The 18869-nt window shown below is 39.6% G+C and overlaps 1 protein-coding gene across 7 annotated transcripts in view; it reads right to left on the reverse strand.

The window, feature by feature from the left end:
• The window catches only part of LOC6555407 (protein held out wings), a 37416-nt gene extending 19236 nt beyond the window's left edge, over positions 1-18180 (reverse strand). For all 7 annotated transcript variants that reach the window (XR_003407621.1, XM_015153348.2, XM_001982291.3 and 4 more), the window contains exons 1-2: positions 17993-18180; positions 16947-17440 (exon numbers count right to left, since the gene is read on the reverse strand). Coding sequence is in view for 6 of the 7 variants with exons in the window: in XM_015153348.2 (XP_015008834.1) it covers positions 16947-17289 (343 nt within the window). In the remaining variant the exon portion in view is untranslated. The remainder of the gene's footprint in view (positions 1-16946; positions 17441-17992) is intronic.
• Between the last annotated feature and the right edge of the window lie 689 nt (positions 18181-18869).

Genomic DNA, 18869 nt, shown 5'->3' on the forward strand with positions numbered 1-18869 from the left:
TGGCGAAAAATACAAAAAAAAAAAAAAAAAAAAAAACAAGAACCAAACTGCTTTGCGTGTGTGCTCAAGTATTATTATCATTTTGTATAATTTTTTCCCCGCTCTTTTTATAGCCAGCCCCCACAAAAGCACTTATGGCGAACCTTACTATGGAGCGTTATTAGTCAAGCAACTAAGAATAAAAATGGGTAAAGCTGAAGGTTGGATGAGGCGTGTTTAAAAAGGATGGACCTGTTCAATTTCTGCATGACATCATCATTGAATCGTATGCGAATCTATAGATTCCTTGGGATATTCGCCCTTCCTGAAGGTGGGCGAACCTAACACAAGATTTCCCGACTTTTTGCTTCGTTGGCGTATTTTGCAACATTTGAATTTTAAATTTAGCCTCCCTCCTGCACTTGGTGATGAACAAGAAACACGAAGTACGAAACACAAGTGCAAACGACAGCCAGTCGAGCGTCAATAAATTGTCAAATTTTATGCACCACGATTTTTTGGCAAGGGTTCTTTATGTCCGCCAGCAAGTAGGGCATAAAATGTGTACATACTACTGCGGAATATTAATGTGCAATCAGAATTAAAATATTTTACATATTTTTAGCCAACAGAACATTAGCTTCGATTTTCGTTTGTCAACCGGTCTTCAGAAATTCGCTTACTGCAATTCTAATGACAATCGGGTAGAATTAATATAAACCGAGTGGCAAATTACTGAAAACCAATGCAATTTTTGCCAGTAAACTTGGCATATCTCGACACCGTGATCAGCTATCCATTAGCGAAAACCTCGTTCGCACCGAATACACTAAGAGGATATAACTTATCGAATCCTAAACTTGTCAATCTAATAAGATATGCCAGACAGATGGCGCGGACACCTCTAAACCAAATTAAAACCGCACTCAGCTCAGCAGCTTAGCGGTGCTGATTGATTGTTTTAAGCCGAGAGAACAATTTGCATTGGATCACGACTTCAGGTGAGAATCGATACAACAGTTGGTTATACTATATACTCTATATACAAAGTACACTGGCTGAGTGCGACACATATCTGAGTGTGTGGCGGCTAATTTATGAATGCAAAATCATTCATACCACACGAATTAGATGACTGCCAGCTGATGAGCGTGTGGGCGTTTTTTAGCCAAGAAAACAATGTCAACTGCGATCGTTTGGGTTTTTGTCTCGGCCCCCATAGCTTTGCACGGGTGTGTGTGTGTGTGTGTGTGTGGGCTGGGAGTCTTAACAAATTGTCACCAGAAATGGCCGGAACGCTCGAAAACGTTTAAGGTTCAGCCCGATTGTTGTGCCTTCTGTGGCCGCAATTAAGCCAGGTCCCGCATATTTGGCAAGCGCCCAAAATGTATTTGATTTTATGGTTTTTATTTGCTGTTCGTCATGAACTCCATTGGCCTTGGGCGCATTCGCAAATTCGCGTTGTACTCGCATTTAAGCCAAACCGAAAATAATGTTTATTGTGCGTTCAAGTAATTTCATTTATTCATTTGCATATTTTGTGCATATCTTTTCGGTTTGTGGTTTGCGCGAGGCATTTGGCTTCTAAATCAACAGTGGGTTACAAATATAAAAATTAAAATATTTACCAAGAGTTTATCATGACAAATTGCTTCCTAGAATCAAGTTTTTTAAATTAAATGATAAATTTATAATCATATTGTTGATTAAAGCAAATAATCCATAAATGGCAATATCGATCCATGAACCTTAATGTTATAGCCCGCACTGTATGCCAATCGCTTCGCATCAAGGCAAAAATAAACATTTGTTAGTCTTGCTACTTGTTTTGTGTTTTAATATATTTTCAGCATTTTAATTAATGACTATATACAGGCCAGCGACAGCAATGACAGTTTTTTATGCATTTTTATTAATAAATTTCTACCATCATAAAGCTGTCAGTGAGCACTTGGTTCACACGCTCAAAGTCCCATGGTCTCCACCATTATAGTATCACTTCTGGCACGACATTAATATATCAATTGGTTCATCAGATTTTTTTCCCAAGACCCATAAAGTTTTGTTAACATGATTTTATAAATTTAAATTGCATATGCAAGCGCCACACATATTTTGTATCTGCCAGACTTTAACCCACATTCGGTGAACAGAAAACAAGAGTTGTGGAAAGTTGTCGCCAAGGAATGAAAAACATACGTAAATAAAAACGATTTCGTTGACTCACCAACAGCAGCAACCATTAAAAGTGAAATAAAACAAAGAAAAACACAATTAATGCTGGCGGAAAACATAACAGTGAAGCTAAAAGAAAAGCATTAAACAAACAGAAAAAGAAATACTCCCGTAAAAAATAGGTCAACGAATTGCGAGCAAAACAAACTCAGAGGAGGAAATGAAAATGCCATCGGATGAAACCAGGAGCCAAGGAACAAGTGCTCCTCAGAGCGTATAATCAACGAAATACAAATGTTCCTGATCACAAAGGAAACAAGTAAAATGAAAGGCAGACAAGCGAACACTGTGCAAATATGTTAAAGTAAATTATTTTGTGACCTAAGGCCAAATGTCGAAATTTTCCCTTCTCTACCTTTTGCTTGCACAATTGTAATTGGCTTAAAAATTAATAGAAAATCCATTTGAAGTGCCCATGCATTTGCATTTTCATTCCACTCCATAAAGGACTCCCTCGACAACATGTTTAAATGCACGTATTTTCGAATTTAACACGTTCGCATTTTCAACCAATGTTTTCCTTTGAATTCCCCAAATGGTTTGCATTGCAAATTGTTTATTTATGCACCGTGAAATATTTCCAATGGTTTTTCAACGCAAAAAAAAAGAAATAATAGGAAAAAATCACGGCAAGAATAAATCTCCACCTGGCATTGCGATATTCAGGGAAATAGCCAACGAAATCCGTCCCAGCAAATGGGTAAACACTTGAACAAATACAGCAATGATAAAACGCACATTAAACCAACAATAACAGCGTATAATATACAAATTGTTAGTTAAATAAACCACATTTTTTGCTCGGCATTTTCTTAATCGTGTTTTTTCTTCATTTTTGGCTCTTAAATAAACATACAATTTGGGGCTTGTCGCCGATAAAGCTCTTTTTGCGGTTAACAATTATCCGAGTTGGTTTTAGGTTGTACTCACGTATATAAGCGTATATAAGCGTAGGTAAGGGCATAAATATAGTAATTTGCCTTATTAACAAAAGGCAAATAAATATTATGCTAATAATATGACAGCTTGCTCAATTTACAAAGTAACGTACTTTCTATTAATAGATGGTTCGATAACTTCTATTAGTCATCCCATCGAGAGAAATGCAGATTGAAGGTCCGCAAAATTTTGGCTTTGGCTAACCAAATATAAGTAAAGCTGAAGATTAAATGTGCGAACATTTAACTTGGTCCCAGATGATCGTCGGTATCGTGTTAAATACAAATCAGGGGTAATTCAATTGAAATTAAAATAAAACGAAATTAAACGCTGTTAGCAGCTCATGTGAAGCGACACCTGGAACCAGTCAGTTAGCCAGTTGTTCTGCTAATAAATCGCAGCGATTACAATCTCAAGGTATTTATTTAGTTAATCGCACACAATGCCGTGAGATGGTGAATAATTTTTTGTTAATAAGCCGAAATATATTCGGATATTTTTGTGTTATTGCCTGACTTTAGTAGCCATTGCCATTTAATTAGGTAAGTGACGAGGAGGCGTTCGAAGTTTAATGGTCACTAAATGTGTCGGTTGCTCATAGTCATAGTCATCACCCTAAAGGTATTAAAACTAATGCCACACCCACACTGTAAATCTCGTCAGCGGCAAAGATTTTGAGCATTTTGAGGAGCAGCAGCATGTGACAACCAGCAAGTGGCAAAAAGAAAATGTGTCAAAGTAAAATCCAAGAAAATGCGACGGGAAAACAATGCCAAATGGCTTTTCACATGTCGCAGACACACAGACCTACTTTGGTCCACTTTTTTTGGATGAACTTGCTGCGAGAGTCACGGCAGAATGCCTCATGAATCTACTCATGAGTCTTAAACTTGAAGATGAGTCGAGAATGAGCGGCGGGCTTGAATCGAAAGGAAGTGAAATGCTTAAATTGAACTTTCAGTTTTTCAGAGACAATGGGCCAAAATGGAAAGTTGTTGGCTTGAGCAAACACACACACACACACACGCACCACTTCAAGCCAACAGCATTAGGCCCACAAACACACACATGCTACGCCTCGAACGCCATTTATGTGGGTGGCACAAAGTCATCATCATCAGCAGATTACAGCGATTTTTCACATGCTCACCACCGTCGGGGCAACAATGAAAGAAAATACCTGTGCGACCAACTGCGAAGCAACCTTGCAGCATGACATTAAGCTTGCAGAGCTGCCACAATCAGTTAAGAGCATCAAATGGGGGAAATGGGCTTGGCCAGGCTCAAATATTCAATCACCAATGGCAGACACTTCAACGACATTAAATACGCGTCAAAACAATCGGCAGCAATCAAACAATTAACGAGAAACAAAAGATTTCGGCTAAAACGACTTCAGGCACTTGGCTATTTATGTTTCGTATTGGTTGCTACTTTTGTCGTTTCGAAGCATTCTTTTTATATCTCTTGCAATGGTTCAGATTAATTGAATGTAAATAGTATTTAGTATTCAATTACATTGTGGGGAATCCCTCATAATTGTGCTATCTATCGTATATGATGTACATTTAGACAATCGATTGATGTTTTAGCAAGTTCTAAAACTCGTAAATATGTATTACAAGTGTTCCCAACAATTCCAGCGGAGATTAGAAATGATTCACTTGGTCCGTTCAGTTCGATCCACTGAAAAATGCAACTGAAAATGACGGGTGCATTGAGTCACGGGGAAAAACAAACAGTTTCACAGCTGTCCGGCTCATTAGATGTGTGTCCGCCGTAATAACCAAGCCGCACTGGACCAACTTTAGTTCGTGAGAGCCGAGGGCAATCGCTGGCACTAGCAAAGAAAACCAACTAGTTTGCAAAATTGCTGGCCAAAAAGAAAATACAAGAAAAAAACAAGCAAGAGCCGAGTTAAATCAAACTGCAAACTGCAACTTGTCGTTGCCAAAAAACATTGCAAATGTTTGGCAGCGCTTGTTTTGCCATGGCTGGCGATATTGGCCGCGCTGGTGGTGGAGCAGTTGTCACTGGAAGGCATTGAGTCGAGCGAAGCAACTAGCCGCTAATCAATCAGTTCCCATGAGCACAATTTCCAGCAAAATGCCCCCACGTAGACGTGGCCCAGTGAAAAGCCCCCAAAAACGAACCAAATAAATATGCAATCAATGCGTAAATTGCCACAAAATAAATGCCAAAGGAAAAGTAGAAATGAGGTCCCCAAACGAGTACTGCAAAACCTGGATTCAAAGATTTGTGAACCCAATTAATTTCCACCCTGTCTGCATAACATATTTGTAAGCGAGCAGGCGGTTTTTGCAGCTTGAGATTGTAAATTTAATGGCAGAAATTTCAGGCGCCTCTTCTAAAAGCACATCTTTCCTCTTCGCCAAACAACTTTTTTTCTGCTTTTAAGTGGCAACAAAATCGGACCAAATTATGAATGAATAAGGCGAGGGCGTTCAAAGCATTTAAACCCAAGCAGGAAGCCACACCCTGACCCTGTTCCCAAAGAAATACAGCCAAATAATTAATTAAGAGCGGCTTCCTACGGATGGGTTTTAGGGTAGAGTTGTGTTCAATAACGCAGACCCTATTGACAGGCACAAAATGATGCAAAAAAAGGTGAAGAAATAGAAAAAATTGATGAATAAAATTGAAGCCTTTAGTGCATAAATTTCATAGCTCAGTTGGGGGCAGCGAGAGATGAATGACAATTTACTCATTTGCTTGGTTAGTCACCTACAAAAAATACGAGCTAATGAAAACGGTAGTCGTCGACGACACACGCGCCCATTTTTATAAAGCAATTAACTGTTGCTGATTTTATGGCCCCGGGGCTCATAAAAACTCAGCTCAGCTCAACTCAACCAACAATGATGATATGATGATGGACTGGCTGGCTGTGTCCACCCTTTGCTCTGCCGTCGTCGTTCCGATTGCAATGGCTGCTTAGGCCAATTAAAAGCTAACAATATCTAGTATAGCTAATAGGCGATATGTGTACTCAACCAATCAGGTTAGTGGCTTCACCCGCTCACCAAACAGCCGACGGCATTTTGTTCTTGTCGTAGGTGCTACTGTACTGTACAGAGTGGCGATAAGAAAACTCACCTGCAAGTAAACGGAAAGCATATAGCTCAGATTAGATAAGATTAACACAATGCGATGGCGGTGATGGGGACATAATATATGATCTTGTACAAGCAAAAGATGAAAGATGGATTTATGCTTGCCACTTGCTTGCGGCATTTATCCTATCTCTTAGTTGCAGCTATTTATTTATTCAAAATGTTTATATTTAGCTCCTAAGCTAGTATTCCTGGATTATATCTTCCCTTTTAATTAAAATCTCTAGCCAAAGAGCACCTTGATTACCTTGAAAATCTGCAAATATATCATCGAACCATCAAGAGATGAAGGCATTCCAACTGCTGGATTCAGGAACTCGAACGCCTCAATCAGCGAAAAAAACTCTTACAGTCAGAGATTCCACTTTTGTTATTTTCTTGATTCGTGGCCATTATTCTATTTCTAAGCATATTTATAGGATGCCCCACACTCCGAAAATGTTGCTTTTCATTGGGAGCTGCCATCGCTTCTGGCTTGTTTATTTCTGGAGTAGCCGAATGACTTTTCCGGACTACGTGTGGGGAGCACAAACAAGAAGATGATGATTCCGAGGCCGGAGAAGACCACAGAGTTCACGACCTCTTGTATTATAAATGTACAACAAATAGCCTTCGACTTGTTTGAGTTTAGCGATTGCATTGGGGACTTTGCTTGATTAATTTTCGTTATACAAAATACACAATAAATTCGTACGGTCAGTTTCGGAAGCCTGTGTAAACACACCGATTTTCTCCAAAGATATATAAAAACGGCTGCGTTCCATCAAATTCTCGCTATCCCTTAGCGTGTTCTTATTACAAAATGTATATGTATGGAATTATGCGAGCGCAATGTACATTTATATAAATATATTTTGTTTTGTTTTGAAAACTCACAGCTTGCGTTCTGGCGGAAATTGAGAATAATTCTTTTTTTTTTCATATAGCAACTGTGAAATGTTTTCAGTTGGTCCATATACTTTGGCTATTGGAAAATTATTTGTAGCCTATGGCATTTGGAGAAAGTTGCAGCTACATATGTGCCGTATTTGGATCTGGCAACTTATGGGTGCTTATGTCATGGTTATAATATTTTCCCCTCATCCATAATAAGCTGAAAGCCATTTGGTGCGGCCTAAATTTAATAGATCGAATGAAAGAGATGCGTAAGTCGCGTCTCATAATCAATATATCGCCCATACGCCGTGCGTAACAGGCACATCAAGGTGAAAACCTCTTTCTCTGCCAACACCACTTGATCACCACCTACCCGAAAACGAAATAGAAATGATATATTATGTACTCAATTGCCACCAACACGTAATTGTGTGCATACATATAGCGTAATGTGCTTGACCAACATTGAAGTGTGGCCAACAACTCGTTTTGAAACAAAAGCCAAAGTTGCCGCCTTTTCTTTTTGCCAGACCGTCGTCGTCTTGCCTTGAATGGGATTTATTATAATAATAAATGTCTTTAAGTACGCACACGCACATGTATGTAGGTGGATAGTCTTAGCCACTTGGACTCGGAATTTGGCTGAGTGTGCAACTTGTTCTTAACACCTTTGCTTCTCCTTTCCTTGTTCTTTCTGGCTTTTTCCGCCCACGTTTCTTGTTTATTTTTAGTCTGGCGTCTTCGGGCCTCTCTTCCCATACCTTCCCTTCCATCCCCTTCCCTTTTCATTTCATTTCTTTTCTTTTCTTTAAATTTATATTTATTTTCATTCGACCGCATGTCTCCGCCCCAAGTGTCGCTTTGTGTGACAAAATATTTATCTGTGGGCTTCGCAATGTGCGTGGAAAAACCGGAAAAGCCCACGTAAAGCTATGAAAATGCAAGTGCACTCGACGTTCTCCTGAAGTCGACTATAGGTGCATATTTCGACATGGTCCATATGCCAATGACATTCAGCTGTTTTCCAGCCGTTGATAAGCTACGACTCGTCCTTGGTCAGTTAGGAAAAAAAATAAAAGATGAGGATTGAGTGGAAGATGTCAGTGTGGGCAGTTGTGGCAGTTGAAAGTGAAGCTTGGGCAGAGATTTCAGGGCCACATGTGTTCCTAGAAAGTGTCATAAATAAATTAATGATCAACCCACCATAGTGGGACTTTAGATATTAAGTAAGACTCAAGCATACAATTTGAACAATTAATAGTACGACAAAAACAAAATATAAATTTAAAGAAATAAATAACAGCTGGGATATAAATTAAATTATTTAATTATTGGCATCAACAATTGGTGGCATTTCATTATACCCAAATGCACACATTTCACTTATAATTCAGAGCCCGCATTTAAGCATTTTAAATCCCCCCAATAAGGAAACTTGCCAATTTACATAACTGCCAGCAAACAACCCTTTAATTTGAATCGCTTGCATACAATTAATTTGAGTTCAGCAACTGCGATTCTCCTCAATCGCAGCAGAAACAGAGTTCCTTGAATAACACAAACATAAAATGTGACTTCATTGAGGAGCTGCTGGGCAATTAATTCATACGCCTACAGCAGCCCCATGATTGACATGAGCAACGCTTGGGCGTCCATATAAAATGGCTTTTAACCCAAATACGCAGATACAAACAAAACGTGGCCGGCTAACTCAGCACGACATTAAACATTTATGGCATATCAAAAACCAAAGGCAAAGCCAAAGCCAAAGAAACTGCCAAAAATGAAAATCATTGAGCCAGAGGAAAGACACGCAAAGTCACAAAAAGACAAAGACAAAAATGAAAAACAGAATATTGAAAGCAAATGCATCGACATTTCCTCCCCCGCACGTGGTTTTGAACAACTGATGGCAATTGCAAGAAGATGGGACCTACTTAACCCATTTTATGTTTTATTTTTGTTATATTCACAAACCTTTCACTTGAAACTTTGCGATGGCACAAAATTTCAAGGATTTGGTCTAGTAAAATTCCGAAAAACAGCGCAAAACTGAAACGGCTGTTAAAATCCCCCAAAAGAAAAAAACGCCAAAATGCCATCAGATACAACTGCACATACAGATACAAGCAGCTACAGATACAAATACATCCGACAGGTAAACACAACAAAGGACGTGACAACGTCGGACTTTGGCTCACAAGATCCATTCATGCTGCAAAAAGCAAACACGCGTTTCTTCTTGCATCTCCCAATTGCACTTAGCGCGTTGAAAGAGTAACGAAATTGAGATACATAGATTGAGGACACTTGAGCTACGAGTGTTACAGCTACTTTTTAGCAGCAAAAAATGTTTGAAAAACCAAATGGCATACACTGCATTGACTGATAAATACTCTTTATATTATTGCTTTGTGTATTGCTATGTTTTATCTGACGGTGAAGACGTTGAAACTTAAAATACTAACCATTTCAAAGCCGAGTTAAGCACTGACCAGAAAAGGTAAGAAACTATTTGATTAACTGACGGATAAGGTACACAAGTACTTGGCAAATACATCTTCGCCTGCTTCTCAACGGTATTTGTATCTTCATCTAATGCTTACAATTCCCTGTTCCCCTGTTTTTATGTTCCTCCTTTATTTTTTAGCATTACGCTGCTGTTAATTGTCTCGAATCAATGATGCTGCTCATGGCTGTGAATAAATCGAGAGATAAGAAACAAACTACAACTACTTGGCCAGAGTATCTTCATCTCAATCTGTATCCGTAGCAGCTTTTGTGTTTTTTTTTTTGTCTATGCTCACACATTGTCGTTGTTTTTGGCTCAAAGTTTGTTTTGTTTTCTCACATATGACGCATTTTTGGGTCGTTGTTCGTGTTCAAATGTGTGCTGGTATGATTTCTATTTAATGTTTTGTCATAGTTTTGAATAGCAGAGCACACGCCCCAAAAGACCCAAAAAGTCGAAAAATGCGTTTGTCGCCCAGTCTGTTGACAATTTGACTTTTGTTTTAATTTTTTTTTATGTGGTTGTCAAGTGAATGCCTCATTATCTTAATTTCCCACTTAGAGGTTTTATTTGCACTATATTAAGATTGAGAGGTCGTTGTGGCTGTCTTCATGGGTGTGGAACTATTTTTCGTTTATGAAATCAGTAATAACTTTCGTAATTAAAGGGAATGGAATGTCGGTTGACCGTTAGTTATTTATTTTAATGACAGGCCCTTTACAAGATTGCAAAACTCAAGCTATCTAGCATCCCGGAAAATGTTTTTCCTGCTGTTTCAGGGTGGAAAGTTTGCTCTCTGCCCGCATTTCACACGCCAGAGTTGATGTCTGGGGGATTTTCGAAAGCAATTGAAAAATTAAATTGATTACCGATATAAATCGAATGGCAAATGCACATCGGTACAATAAAAATGATTCACTTGCGGCCGCTTCAAGTGGCATCCATCGAATGCCCATATAAGTATGTACATGCGTCGAGGAGTTGCAAGTTCGGGTTGAGAATCCCAGATACAGGCGACCGACCATATGGCACCGAGAGTCAAAAGGCAACTTCAAAGGCATGTATCCACAATGTTGCCTCTTTGTATCTCTGGCTCAAGTGTACCTCCCCCTTTTGGGCTGCCTCCTTTGTTTTTTCCTTGCCTGCGCGTTTGTTATCAAATTGTTCAATTTGTACAGCTCGTCGGCTGCCTGCCTGGTGGCATATTAAAGCAATTGTCTAATGCCACATGGCTGCCGCTGCTGGTAGTCGCGTGCCTCATTGCGGGGCCAGCAGGGGGTGGTGCATAGAGGAAAATTAGTGGTGAGCCCCGAATTCATAATTCGATTTCATTGTACTCCTTTCATCAAAGAATCTGTAAAAGCACCCATCAAATATATTTTATGTTCATGATTTTAAATGGTTTTTGTTTTATATGGTTTTTTACATAAAGTTATATTGCATACTTTGTATTTTTTCCAGTGCAACGAATGGGGGAGATGGCTATGGAATAGGGCGCCATGCTGAAAGTTCCATGTGTTTTTTGCTGCGTGTGGGGAAGAAACCCGAGCATGTGAAAAATATTTTAATTACGCGCTTCTTTGTTTCCCCATTATATTTTTTAGCTTGCTTTGAGTTGGCTATTTCTGTCAAATATAATTCGTTCTGCCACAATACCAACAACGAACATTTGATGCAGCCTGGCTATCAAATAACTCGGCAAATGACGTAATCTCCGGGTTTGAGTGTGTGGGCGAGAGCTCGCTTAAAAGAATAGATATACATACATATATACAAAGAAACATGGGGTTTCCAAGGAAAACGCTAATTGAAGGCTGAGTGTGTATTTTGCTACTGCCTGGCAAGTTTTGCAGCTGCTAGGCGAAAACTCATGAGTATTACGTCTAGAAATTGATACGAGATCAATTTAAGCCACCACACAAAGTGGCCAATAAATTGGGTCATTACAAAAATTAACAGAATATATATTTCGAGCCTGGAATATCGAAAAATTCTAGTACTATCAGTATTAGATAATATGATGGCGGCTCATCATCAAACCAGGCACTTTCCATACTAAATTCGATGGAGCGCATCGAAAACTTCGTCAAGCCCACAAACTTTCGCCATCGATCAATGCCCTTTTGATGCAATCTACTAACCGTTTTGCTCGATGTCGATGGCTTCATTTGCTTTTTTAAGCCATGGTCAACTTCCGTGCAAACGCATCGGTGCATTTTCGCCCAACAGCCAATCACAAATCAAAACAAAGCAACCAGCGATCGATGGTCATGACAAAAGATTTTAATTGAATTTGAAAACGCAATGAGACGTGTATGGGCAGGGGCTCGAATCGAATCGAATCGAATCCGACTGGATTGGATCGTAGGGAATCGCACGGAATCATTTGGGGTCGATTCGCTATTGTGCGGGCGGTATGAAAGGTAGAGGGGAAAACGTGGAGGGTTACGCGTTCCGCATAACAATTGTCAACAAATTTATGAGCACGTCAGTTAGGGAACCTCATACCCAAACTCGAAAGCCGTGCCTATGAAAATACTAAATTAAAATGCTCATGGCAGTTTGCCGCTATTTCTGATGCACCGAAAAAAATATCGGGCTCATTTTATTATAAATTGTGAGTACGAATATACAAACAACTTGTGTTATTTGTAATAAAAAGAGTGGAAATCTATAATAAGTTTCTTATCATAAATTTAAGGTTTTATAAGTCGAACTGGGTTCTTTGCAAAATAAACCAAACGATGATCAATGGAATGGCTCAAATGTATCTTTTTCAAGCGAGGATGGGCCAATCATTTCCAATCATTTGTTTGCCTTTCGGCTTCACTGTGTTTGCATTCAACTCGAATCCGAAGACCAGCAGCCGCATTAATGTCAACAAGTTCCCGATTTTAATGACTCTACCAATCGTTAGGCCAGGCCTTCAAAATCACATTTTTTTTGATCAGAAGAAAACCAACGCCCTAAACGGTGAAAATCCAACGAAACAGAATTCCAACAGCTATGGTGGCAGGCGAAAACCCATTTTCCAATAATCTAAATTTAGATGAAATGAAACACATTTCAAATTTTCATGAAAAATGTCGGACGGAGTGAAAGAGAAAAAATTCTGTATCCGAGAAATGCCGAGAAACACATTCGGCAAACTATATATACACGCTTCTGTGCCTATATATATATATTTATATATGTATATATATAGATACATAGATCGGTCATATAAACATTCACGTTGCGGGTGTACGTAATTTGATTTTGGCCTGCTCTTTTCTGGCTTTTATCTCTCAGGTTGTACGCTGCACATGATACAAACTTGAATGCGTATCTGACAGATGTATGTGGATATACACCTTGGGTTGCAGTAACAGCGAGCACAATTTCTATAATTATAACGCCCAGGTGTGGGCCCCACCGAATTCGAAAACAAAAACTAGAAATTTATCATATCTAGGGGCTTCAGATGACTGTTTGCTGTCCTCTGGCCAGGTAAACAAACGTCATGCGGAAGATGTGATATCTGCGAGACAAAAATTATATCTCCGAGTGCGATATAGTACGTGCAGTTATGCTTGGTCGCCGGTAATCCGAGATCCGAGATCGTAGAGCTTTTGCTCGGGCCTCTTGACGTCTGGTCGTCATTTTTTATTCACACAGTCTAGGCACACTTCAACTGTGCAAAATGCGACGACTATGAATAGCGGAGAGCCGAAAGCAACAGATACAGATACAGATACGGCTAAGATACAGATACAGATTCGGGCGAAGAAACGTGCTCCAGCGGCGTGTGTCATAGAGCTATAGCTACATATCTAACAGATACAATGCGACTGCCTGCCTTTGCTGTCGGCCAAAAGTTATTCTTCTTTTTATTTCGTTTGGGGCGTGAGTCAGAGATCCAAAAAGCAAACAACACACTCGTCAAAATAACAACAAAAATTTATGTCAGCAGTGCCAAAAGCGTTGAACGAATGAAGACGAAAAAAAGGCGGCAAACAAACAGAAGGCATAGTATGCTCAAATACTTATAAATGTACAGTGTGCTTCGGCAGTAGAGAAATATCAATTGATTTTAGTTCAAAGATCATATATTAATGAAAACATTCTTGACAGCCAAAAACAATCACTTAACCAAATCCAGTTCTCAGATGAATACTTTTAACCGGATTGTCTTAAAATATTTATAGCTTTAAATTAATTTATTACCAGCTGATTAAATATAAAAAAATAACCCTTTTAGTTTTGAAATATATGATATTCTTGTACTCCATCTGCAGTGCCTTACAGCTGTAAAACGCACAGTAAATACGCAGATATTTCCACACAGACAGCCATTCAAATGTAATCGCAGGCTGTGCATTTCAAGTGAACGGGCGAGCGCCCAACAGGTAGCCAACTGATGATTGCGAGCAGAGCCCCACGTCCAAAACCTGAAGCAAACTTAGCTGCACACCCGCAATAATAAAAACAAAATAAAAAGAACAGCAACCGCAACCTCAAAAAGCGGCTATTGCTGATGTTAGTGTTGCTTGAGGTAAGGCAGGAACCTAATTAGATCTCTCGCAATATCGCTGACAGACACAAAGTGTATGCAGGTAAATTTCAAAAATATTTTAAGCTATTTAACATTTTTTTTTTGCTAGTAACACACACATAAAAAGTCAACCAATTGCATGTATGTTCTCGAAATGATTAAGTAAAATTATAATAAATTTGCAATTTTATAGGCGATTGCTTTTGTCTGAAAATAATGCATGAAATAAAGTTAAGTACGTATTAAAATCCAAGACGCTATTTGAGCAGATCATGATTAGTTCGAATTGTGCCTTTATTAAAAGCAAACGTATGAAACCCAAGGGAAATGGGTTAAAAGAATCAACGAAATGACATATAAAATTCCAGTTGAGGCAGTTCGGGTAATAAATTTGGAACCCTTTGGGTTTCCTGAAAGACCGCATGTGAATGTGAGGTTTGGATTTGGCCCGCATTTCAAGCTAACGAAAACAAAAACACAGCCCAGCGACGACAGCAATTGAAAAGAGAAAGTTGCAAAATGGAAAAAAGCACAAAAACTTCTAGCAAGTTGAAAAGTTGAAAGCCGTTAGCGGTCGGGCCAAGTAGCATTCGAATACGGTCAGTATTCGTATATAGTGGACGGCACACGGGTTCCCAGGTCCCAGATCTCAAATCCCAAATCCAGTCCGACACCCTCCCACTAAGCTGATAAGCCAACGAGGTGGGTTTGAAATCTGTATTTTGTTTTGCGTATTTTTTCACTTCTTTGGATTTTGTAGTCTGGTGGAACGAGTTTTACAAATTGTCAACGCTTTGCTTTTAGCAAATACAATTTGTAGACAGGCAAACTAGTTTGCAGCTATGCCGAGACAAAACCAAAACAAGAATATAAGCTTTTGGGCGAGTTTTCCGACTGTGCGATACCTGGTACCTGGTAATCAATACTCTGATTGGTCTAGATAAGACTACCACCGACTTCTTGGATATTTTCTTAATGAAGAAAGAAATAAAGATCTTGCATCTTATTATACAGTCGATTTGCTATCGCATTTCCAGATTAATTGTAGTAATTAAACGTAGTTTAAATCTCAATATAATTGTAAACAAAGTGATCAAGTGATATGGGAAAGAACTTACATATATTAAAGTAATCCATACCATATTCTGTACAATAAGTGTACCCAGGCAATCTAGCGGTACCTAGCAATCCGCAAATACCGCACCACGAGTATCTGAATCTGTGTATCTGTGCAACATAATTTTGTCATTACGAGGCGACACACACCCTCTTGGCCGGCCTGCATATGGGCAACAGATGTTGGGCAAATACAGAAACGAGAGCTCCGATATGCGAGATACAAGATACAAGATGCGACCAGGTAGTGCCACGCCCCCGCCCCTATCCCGCCCCGAAAGTTGACTTTTGTTGGTTTGCCTTTCGGCGTGTTTGCTTCGCTGTCTTTTATTTATTCATATTTCCTTTTTTTTTTTGGTTTTTTGGTTTTCGAGGCAAAGCGTGGGCAGTTGAGTTAATTTGGGCATCCTTCAGATAAGTTTGCTACACTTTTAGTTCACAGAGCAAATCAGATCGTTGCTAAATCAAAATTTTTCAGATTCAAACATTTTTGATATATCACATATTAAAACATGCTGATATTTGAGTTGAAGTTGTGAATAAAATGATCTTATCAAATCACATATCACATCACATTTATGTTTCTTTCTGTGTTGGGGGTTCCCCCCTGGGGTTTCGCATCTCCTTCGGCGACTCTCCAAGTCTCCGCCGCCCTCCTTTTTGGTTTACGAATGGCCGAGTCAACAAAGAATTCATAATAAGAACAACAAAGGCTGCACTGGCAGTCAAGTGTGGGGCCAAGAACACAAAAGGAGAGAGCGCGGAGAATAGTGTGCGCTCGCGAAGAGGCGCACAAAAAGGAAGTAACTAAAAATAACAAACATCTCGTTTGGGTTTGTAAGGTGGAATGAACTCGGGAACCCGCGATGGCGAAGATGCCGAAAAGGAGACGCCGAGGAGACAACCAGACACCCAGAGATCCATGCCCCAAAACTGATTGAACTACAGTGATCACTTGGTTAGAGGCGCCCTAATCTGTAACATGCCTGACACTTAGGAATGAAAATGAAGTCACCACTTTAAAATAACATATTTACCCATTTAATCTTTCCCGTTTAACCAAAGTAAATGTTTTCCAAATACCTGCAATCTCTGCAATACATGTTTACAATAAATTCGTCAAATTCCCGGAGCTAAAATGCTTGGCCATTGTTTTTTGAACAATCAAAAATGAGATATAAACCAAACTGAAATGACTTTGATTTGTTTGCTAAAATAGTTTAATGTTCCTTTCAAAAATTTTAATCTCTAAGAGAAACCACATTATCGACACAAAGTTGTAATGCAAAAAAATAAAAAGTTGTAATAAAAAGGATATCTAAATTTGCTATTTTGCGTTGTCTATGTTAGAACTGGCATAAAACGAGAATTACCTCAGGTGTTTGATAAATAAAAGGATAATACGGCAAAAGGAATGGAAAGTTGTGTAAACAAATTATGCACCACAATAAGACTGCTGGTTTGAAAGGAAAAACACGTCGATTCATAAAACGTAACTAGTGGTTTTGTATAGTTTCCTCTGACTCTTGGATCCCCGATTAGGATAATGCTGCCCTGGTAACTATGACTTTTGCAAGATGACTTAGAAGGATTGTACTCGCTTTGAGTTTGAGGGACTTACCTTCGTCCAGCAGGCGTTCGACGTGGGTGAAGACGTTGGGGAAGGCGGCCAGCTGCTTGCGGTCCTTGAGCAACTGGGCCAGATAGTCGGCGATGCTCTGTGTGCTCTGCTGCTGCTGCTGCGGGGTCAAGTGCTGCGGGGTCATGGGGACCACCACCTGCGGCGCCTGCTGCTGCTGCGCTTGCTGCTGCGCCTGAGCCTGGGCCTGAGCTTGGGCTTGGGCTTGAGCTTGGGCCTGAGCCTGCTGCTGTTGCGCGACCGCAACAACTGCTGCGGCTGCCTGTTGCTGCAAGTGCTGCTGCAGTTGCTGTTGCACAACGGCTTTACTCTCACAGACACTCATTTTGTTGCGTGCGTGTGTGTGTTTTTGGGGACTTTTTGTTTTGTTCTCGACGAGATTCTGGTTTTCAACTTTCAACTTTCCTTGGGTCTCTGCTTTCTTTACTTATTGCACACTTCTTTTTTAATTCGTTTTTGCTACTTTTAACACGTTACTGTGGGAGTTGGGAAATTCATTACATTTCGTACGCGAGCGATATTGAAAACGGAAAACGAAATGAAAACAACTCCGCCCAAAAGTATTTTTTACGATCGGCAGCAACAACAATGCAGCGCGAGAGACACTGAGAGAGCGAGAGAGCGCAGCAAGTCGAAAGCGAAGGCAGAAAATTCCTCGGCGATCTCTCACTCACACACGGACAAATACAGTAAAACTGTATATTCGACGGAGATGAATGAAAGCAGAATGTCAAAATAGCTGCCTCTCTCTCTCTCCCTCGCTCATTTGGCTGCTGCAACAGCAAATACAACAAAAAAGTATTTAAATAAATTTTATACGCAAATTTCTACGTTTTGAAGATAGAAAGGTATAAATTCCTTTGCCTGGATATGTACCGAGTGAACAAGGCCACTAAAACGATCTCGAAACGCTGCTAAATTCGCTGAAATATGCACAGTTGCTGATTATGTATTTGTTGTTGCTGCTGGATGGCTTTGGGTTTATTCATTTCGTTGTGTTTCGAAAGTATTTTGTTTTTGAAACACACTTCTCTTTTCTAAGGACTCCTTTCCTTTGTTTATTTGATATATATGTGTATATGGATTTTATTCGAGTCGGGGAATAGCGAACGGATCTCGGGACTTTACTGAACGATTCCTCCTAGTTTTCCTACCACTGAACCGTGCGCAAAGAAAGAGAAAAAGAAACTGAATGCGAAGCGAAGAGCACAAAACGTTGTAAGTGTGAGATCATGGCTGTGCGATCGCGGGGTGGTGGTTTCAGTGTGCACTCGCCTCTCCGCTCTCTCGCCCAGTGACGTCACAAATTGCGGTTGATTATAATATTTAATTTAATAATATATTTGGTCTGCAGACAGTTTCATTACATATAACATTAATTGCCTATAATCATAAATTTAATAATTTCGTGAAAGAATAAACTTAGCAAAAATCAACAATATAATCAAATATAGTGAATATGTCTATAACCATTTCCATGGAAAATACACCATTATTAACTTTGTGACGTCAGCTTGTCTCCGACTTGGCTCTCTCGCACCCTACTGTCAGCATGCGAGATCACCACAAGGGTTGCCACCCCGGGCAAACAGAGTTGCGCAGCTGGTTAACTTATTACACATATTTTGCCAGAAAATATGAGCATTAAAGTTAATTAATGACCAAAAAAGTTAAAAACAACTAAATACAACGGTGGGTTAGTAATATTCGGCCAAATAGTGCCTAGTTAGTTAATTAATTGACTAACAACATTCAGCGTTGCCACCTGGTCGCTTGGTGGGCCACCATTTGGCGCGTTGGCGTTGCTTTTGAATTAATTAAGACACTGCGCTGTGGAGGCATTAATTGCGCACGGAAATTGCTGGCAGATTAGAACCAAGTGGCATTTTGTTTCGCCGGACATAT

This window comes from Drosophila erecta, unplaced genomic scaffold (genome assembly GCF_003286155.1).
Source record: "Drosophila erecta strain 14021-0224.00,06,07 unplaced genomic scaffold, DereRS2 tig00000000-arrow-pilon, whole genome shotgun sequence".
NCBI lineage: Eukaryota > Metazoa > Arthropoda > Insecta > Diptera > Drosophilidae > Drosophila > Drosophila erecta.